General features: G+C 39.9%; 1 protein-coding gene across 1 annotated transcript in view; it reads right to left on the minus strand.

Annotated features, from left to right (window-relative positions):
- CCDC171 (coiled-coil domain containing 171) overlaps window positions 1-5,986 on the minus strand; it is a gene marked incomplete at its 3' end in the record, with an annotated part of 103,521 nt that extends 97,535 nt beyond the window's left edge. Inside the window, exons 1-2 of the mRNA XM_010146142.1 lie at window positions 5,855-5,986; window positions 348-522 (exon numbers count right to left, since the gene is read on the minus strand). Of these exons, the coding sequence (XP_010144444.1) occupies window positions 348-522; window positions 5,855-5,986 (307 nt within the window). The remainder of the gene's footprint in view (window positions 1-347; window positions 523-5,854) is intronic.
- Between the last annotated feature and the right edge of the window lie 1,162 nt (window positions 5,987-7,148).

Below are 7,148 nucleotides of genomic sequence, written 5' to 3' on the forward strand. Positions count from 1 at the left end.
AGGCATGCTGAACATAATGATAACTAGGATGTAGAGACAGCCACCATGATTGCAATTCTGTACTAGGACAGCAGTGAAACAGAAAACAGAAGGTAACGGACAAGAGGAAAAAGGGGTGGTATGTTTAGCAGGCTGGTTTTAACTCACATACGAGACAGCAAGAGTTTTATAAACTCTTACAAATTTACAAAATCAGACAGGTAAGAGATGGAAAACATAAAAGACATCAAAGAAAAACAGCAATAACTAGAAAATATAATTAAGTCACTACTGCTCATTTGTCTTCCTGACTTGGAACTGACTTAGCCTTATTTAGCCTTAACCATATTTAGGCTTTTGTAACTTACCTTGCAGTTCCAGAAGCTTCCTTTTTGCATCACTTAACTCCTCTTCTGCAGCAAACACTTTCAGACGAGCATCTTTCCTGGCAATTGCCAATTCATACTCCAGACTTTGTCGAACAGCCTCTCCTTTCTCAATTTCTGACCGTAATTTGATTATCTGGCTTTCACACTTTGACAACTAAAAAATAAATCTGTTTCAGAAAACTGGCAACAATGCTTCTTTGAAAAAATGCAACATTACAGAAATACACTTACAGAATATTTTTTTTTAATATTTTGAATTGCATTTACAGCCACCTTCTTATTCCATTTGAATTTGAAATACAGTCTTGCAAATGCATATTAATGCAGACTTCATGTACTTTGTTTTTATGCAAACTGTTCCTATTCCTAGATGAATTTCATGTACCTTAAACATACCCCTCCATTTTTCAAAAAACACAGCAGTCTGGGATGTGCATCATTCAGAAACCCACAACACCTAAGAAAGTCTCTGTTTCCCTTTTATTAGTTGGTGGAGACATAGCTGTTATCTTATGGATCACATCCATTGGGATCTGACAATGCCTGTCTCGCCATTTTACTCCTAGAAACTGGATCTCCTGTGCAGGTCCCTTGACTTTACATTGTTTTATGGCAAAACTGGCCTTTAGGAGGATTTTAACTATCTCCCTTCCTTTCTCAAAAACTTCTGCTTCTCTGTTGCCCCATACGATGATGTCATCAATATGCTGCAAATGTTCAGGAGCTTCACCCTGTTCCAGGGCAGTCTGGATCGGTCCATAGCAGACAGTGGGGCTGTTTCCGGTCCTGAGGCAGTTGATTCCAGGAGTACTGGACGCCCCTCCAGGTAAAAGCAAACTGAGGCCTGCACTTTGGTGCTGTAGGAATGAAGAACTCCTCACTGGCAATACCAATCACCACCTCTGACTCCAGTTCATACTGGACTTCCGTCACGTCCAGCACAGCAGCACTCAGTAGCAGTGGGATTTCATTCAGGCCGCTAGAGTCTACTGTCTGTCTCCATTCTCCATTAGATTTTTGCACTGGACAAATAGGACTGATAAAGGGTGAGGGTGTCTTGCTGATCAGCCCTTGACTGTCCAACTGACAGATCAGCTTACGGATAGGATCAAGGAGTCTCGGCTGGTGAGATACTGCTGCCGGTGCAACTTTGTGGTAGCAATTGGCACCTGCTGTTCTCAACTCTCAGCAACCCTACCACAGAAGGGACCACCAAGAGACTGGGCAAGGTGGACAACTGTTCCATTTCCTCTGTCTCCAGGGCATCTATACCAAAAGCCCACCGGTACCTTTTTGGGTCCTTGAAATACCCTCTCCTGAAGTAGTCAATTCCAAGGATACATGAAGCGTCCGGGCCAGTTACAACAAGGTGTTTACGACACTCATTCCCAGTTTCCCCTCACTTCAGCTTTCAAGAGAGTGAGCTGTTGGGATCCCCCATCACCCCAGAAATACAGATGCGTTCTGCTCCTTTATAGCTTGATGGCATTAATGTACACTGTGCACCGGCACCTATTAGGGCCTTGTACTCCTGTGGGTCTGATGTGCCAGGCCATCAGACTCACACACTCCAGTAAAACCAACTGTCCCTTTATTCCACCTGGAAGGAGGCAGGGCCCCTCTTAAGTCTTGATCAGATTCACTCACTTCCTGAGAAAATGACTTAGTAGTATCTTCAAGAGGATCAGTAGTAAGATCAGCCCTCCTACTCCATCTGGGGAATTTCCCACTGGAAACTGGGGCAGCATTTTTCCTGGTAGAATCCCCTTTTGTTATTGTTTTCCCATACAACTCATGTACCTACGCATCTAGGACTGAAGTGCGTTTTTCTTCACACTTCCTTATGTCCTCTCCAAGGTCATATAGGTAAAACCACATGCATGGTGCCATCCATATTCTTTCCTTTGAGCAGAGGAGCACCTTCTCCTAGCACCTGAGATACAGTCCCATACAGGTGGGGAGTAAGACATGTGCTCTTTGAATTGATGGAACTCCCTGTACAGTTCCTCCACCCACAGGCCCACAAGAAGGAAGAGAGACTTCCTTCATATTGCCAGAGTTTGTCAGGTACTTCATTCATCCACTCTGCATCCCTCACCTTCTTTCCAGGACATTAAATGCCAATGAGCTGGCATACAACAGTGGTGCACCTCATAGAAACTTCTGTCACATGGAGAACATGCATCAGGTTTCATCTGGGTCTGTAGGTAACTGCTCACTATTCAGATTGTTATAAGTCATCTCCAGCACAGCTAACTCCCTCAGGTACTAATGTCTCTCTCCATGGTGGTCAACTGGCTTGGGTGACATGTAACATGTTCCTCGAAACAGTACCTTTCCTTCATGCCTGACAGAAGTCACTGCCAGAGGCTAAGGGCTTGTGTCCATTTTCCAATCACATTGGCAATGCCCCCTTCCCTAGACAGCTTGGCTTCTCTGCCTTCTAATTTCAAATTACTGCCGCCACTATTCCAGCATCGGAGAAGCCAGGTAATAATGTGCTTGCCTTGACGATGCCTGAAATCCTTTTGCATTTTTCACAGGTCACCCAGGGATAGGGACTGAGACGCTGGCTCTGCCTCTTGCTCCTGTTCTCACGGTGGCCCTGGTTCATCTTCATCCCTCACTAAGCAGACTGATTTTTTGGTGTATTTCTTTTCCTGTTTAAGGGTCAATGATATCAGCACAGGCTGGTTCTCTGGTTCAGCTGCAGCACCTGCCAGTCTGGTTTTAGATCCAGGGACTTTCTCTTCCCCTTGAGAGTGCTGAATAGTGCTGAAGTGGCATGACCAGGCCCCAGCACATGGCAGTGATTTGTGTCTCTCTGTAGTTGTCAGGTTGACAACATACTTTTTCCAAATATTGTACTAGTTTGTCGGGGTCTTGCACTTCTTTAGGAGCAAGATTCCAAAACACTGGAGGTGACCACTGTCCTAGGCATTTGCCCATACTGTCCCACACCCTACCACTCATAACTCTCCAGCCATGGGGCAGATCTCTGGGTGGTATTCTTGAAAAAGATTTGTGAAAGCCTCCCTAAACAAGACCTGGGTTACATTCAAGAGATGTATTCAAGAGATGATACATCAAGAGATGTAACAATAAAAGCATACTGGCTTGGACATTCCAAGGATATTCAAAATTCTCAAAAGCCATTGTAATTAGCCTGAAGGAGTAACAGGAAGTGAAAGAGAGGGAGAAAGTAACCTCCTCTGTCTCCCCCATAGATGGGGTGAGATTACTAATAAACAACATCACATACAAATACCAGATTATCTTTGTAACCAGCAGCATAATCGTATTATAGGTCAACAATATCAAATACAGCAACAAGATACTCCTGATCCCTCTCCCAGAGGTGATAAATATCACAATAGGGAATACACAGTGTACATAAGGATTTATGTAACACCACCAGGTGAACAAATGAACCAAGAGGTGACCATGGACTATTTACCTATATAACAAGTGTGTATAATAAAATTGTTTTAACAAGCTTTGGACAGATCTGCTACACTCTCCCTTCCTGGCCTCACACTGAGCACCACAAAGGACTGTCATGGTTTAGGCCCAGCTGGCAACTGACCCCCCCGCAGTGTGATGGGAAGAAAATTTAAGAGAAAAAGGTAAAACCCCATGGCTTGAGATAGGAAGAGTTGAATAAAGCAACACAAAGAGAGAAGAAATAACACTAATAACAACAATACTAATGAATAATATATAAAGCGACTAATGTACAACACAACTGCTCACCACCAGGAACCCACCACCCAGCCCAGGTCACCCACCCACAGAGCAGCACACCCTTCACCCAGCCAGCTCCACCTTGTATGCTGAGCATGATGTCAGTATGGTATCAAATATCCCCTTGGACGGTTTAGTTCAACTACCCACTTGTGTCCTTCATCCAGCTTTTTGTGAAAATTAACCCTATCCTAGCCAAAACCAGGACAGGATGCTAGGCTATCAGATATCTAAGTAACTCACAAGCATATATATGAACAAAAAATTCAGTCCAATAATGTTCAGTAGTCAAAAAGAATGCTATTAAATTCAACAGACAACAAACTAAGAATGGTAAATACCTCAAAAAGTGATTTTATCCTGATTAAGAAATATAGTCTGGTCAAAAACTGGGTCCAGAAAATCAAGTTCAAGCTATTTCAATACAAGAAGGTGGAAAGTAAAATATGAATTTCTTGAGAACATCTGCAAAATAGCCTCTTGACTTTAGTGAGATCACACATAGGCAACTTGAGCATTTCCATTAAATGGATGGGGGGAAAAACTCAACAGTCTCTCAGGTAGCTTATCTACTTAAAATGCAGCCTGACTTTGTGGTGAAGCAAAATGCTGCAGAAGAACATTGTGCACTCCCAGCTTCCAAATTCTCAATGTAAGAGCGGGTTGGTTTAGGTTTTTTTTAAAATTCGGATAATGCCAGGGATCCATTTTATAGAATCACATCACAGTTGAGGGGGCAATGGGAAATAACAAATTAACTGCAGCACAAGAGCAAGTCGTTGTGGGAGAAGCAGGAACCTCTTTATTTGGGTACGCAACCCAGTAATGAATGGATATGGAACAGCAAACTTCTTTTATTGATTGGATTTAATGCAAAAAACTGCTAAGAGTGGAATCATTACCTATAGTGGTAAGAATATTTCTGCAACAGCTCAGTTTAAAAGTTTATCAGCTGCCAGATTGTCCTTATCAAGTGTACAGTGTTCCTAGTAGAAACAAATCTGAAGCCAATTACAGCTACTGCTGTACTCAGTGCTCACCTTTTCTGATGTATACTAGTTCAAAATTCAAGCTTAAGAATATACTAATTAAGTATTTTCTTACCACTACTTCATTTCAGTACTAGTTTGTTACAACAGCATCAGGGAAAACCTTTGTAAATTATTTCCCTACAATGAAGTTCTCATTAACAAGTATGAAGTTATTAACCAACACATCACATTTGTACGTTATACATTATTATAGTTATTGAAAACTGCAAATCCACGTAAGCTGAGACACTACAAGACTACTAAAAGATATCCCAGGTGGGCTTGGTGCACACACACACAAATACTAAACTAGGTTTATGAGTTGCAAAGACTTCTGCAGAATTAGTATTATATTCTAACACCTTGTAAAAAAAAAAATCTAAGAACTAAGGTCTTTTTTACAAGGCTAGATTCAAGCTGTGGCTTTTATTTATTTGTGTCACCCTGCAATATTATCTAACAAACTACTGGTAGTGACTCCTCTCCCTGCAGAAAGTTTGCTCTCTCCTTGGTGCATCTTCGCTTATTAACTATGACAGCAGAGGGCCTAAGAGTTCCTAAGAACAGGTATGAGAGGTCTGTACAGTGACACCTTCGTTGTTGTTTCTGCTAAAGACTGTGCTTCTAATAAGCCATGCAAGAGGATTATTTTACTGAAACAAGACTACATTTATTCCAAGACGAAAATAAAGCAAACAAAAAAGTCCTTACTTCTTGATTGTGCTTGATGGTTAAGTCTAGTTTTTCTTTGTTAGCTTGACAGAGTTTCCTTCTCAGATCTTCAGTGTCCAATTCTGATTCATTGCTATTTTGTAGTAACTGTGACTCACAATTGGTTGGCATTATGTAAGCTGCAAAATATTAATGTTTTTAGAAAACATGAGTACTCCTTTTTTAGTTTTAATGCTCCATTATTTCAATGATCAGACTGTAAGCCCAAAGTTCTACACGTTCACTTAAGTAAAATTATGTCACACGGTTGTCATCATACTATTGCTCTTTGAAAACAGGTTATATAGAACTGCTTATCGTGCAAGATATGAGAGATGTAGAATCAGGAACTTAAAACAGACTTGCACTTTGGATTTCCCAAAATTGATTTAAGTACAGCATTTTTTTTATTATTTTTAATTTTATTTTATTATTGATTCAATACACTTCCAGGATGTTTAAAAAAAAAAAATTGTTCCAATCACTTTAATTAAAATGACTAGCAAGTTTTTGTTTGTCCCCTGCAGTTAAGGGTTGCTTTTCATCACAGGTTACCATCTCAAAATCACGTGTCACGAAACAACTGCATGTACGTGGAATAAAAATCACTTTTCCATATTTTTTCTTCAAAGATAATATACATTAAATAGATACATAATATACATTAAAACTACACACAAACAAGCAACTTATTACAAACGCAACACAAATTAAAGGTCCTCTACAATACCCAGTATCTTCACTTCCACTACTACTTCAGTTCAAAGAAAACCTACTTGGCAGTTAATAGGATCAGCCTTTGAGTACCAAAAGCAATATTAAAGTAATCAAAACAAGTTTTTATATGTAGAGTGAAAAATCAGTATAAAAATACATACTTAATTAAAATAAACTAGTTTAACAATCTTATGTGCAATTATTGTAACTTTAAACTAGACAGCTTTTAAATTATTTCAGGAGTTAAAAATCAGTTTTCACATTATTTTACATATGCATATGCAAGACTGACTGCAATAATTAGTTGCTCCACACAACAGCACAAGCTGTCAGGACCACTAAATCTGAAATACACTGTAAAAAGAAACATGATTAAAATAACCACTAAGTTGGCATAATTTCATACAGAGCTGAAAATGATATAACAGCTTACCTCTGTCTACATGAAAATCTTAATTGCAGAAATAACAGTCTACTAGGATTAAATTATTTTTTCTATATAAAAAAATCACCACTTTACCCCTAGATTTGTGTATAGGCACCATTAATGTCTTCCATGACTGAGAACTCTACCTGA

This window comes from Buceros rhinoceros, unplaced genomic scaffold (genome assembly GCF_000710305.1).
Source record: "Buceros rhinoceros silvestris isolate BGI_N320 unplaced genomic scaffold, ASM71030v1 scaffold8662, whole genome shotgun sequence".
In the NCBI taxonomy this organism is placed as follows: domain Eukaryota; kingdom Metazoa; phylum Chordata; class Aves; order Bucerotiformes; family Bucerotidae; genus Buceros; species Buceros rhinoceros.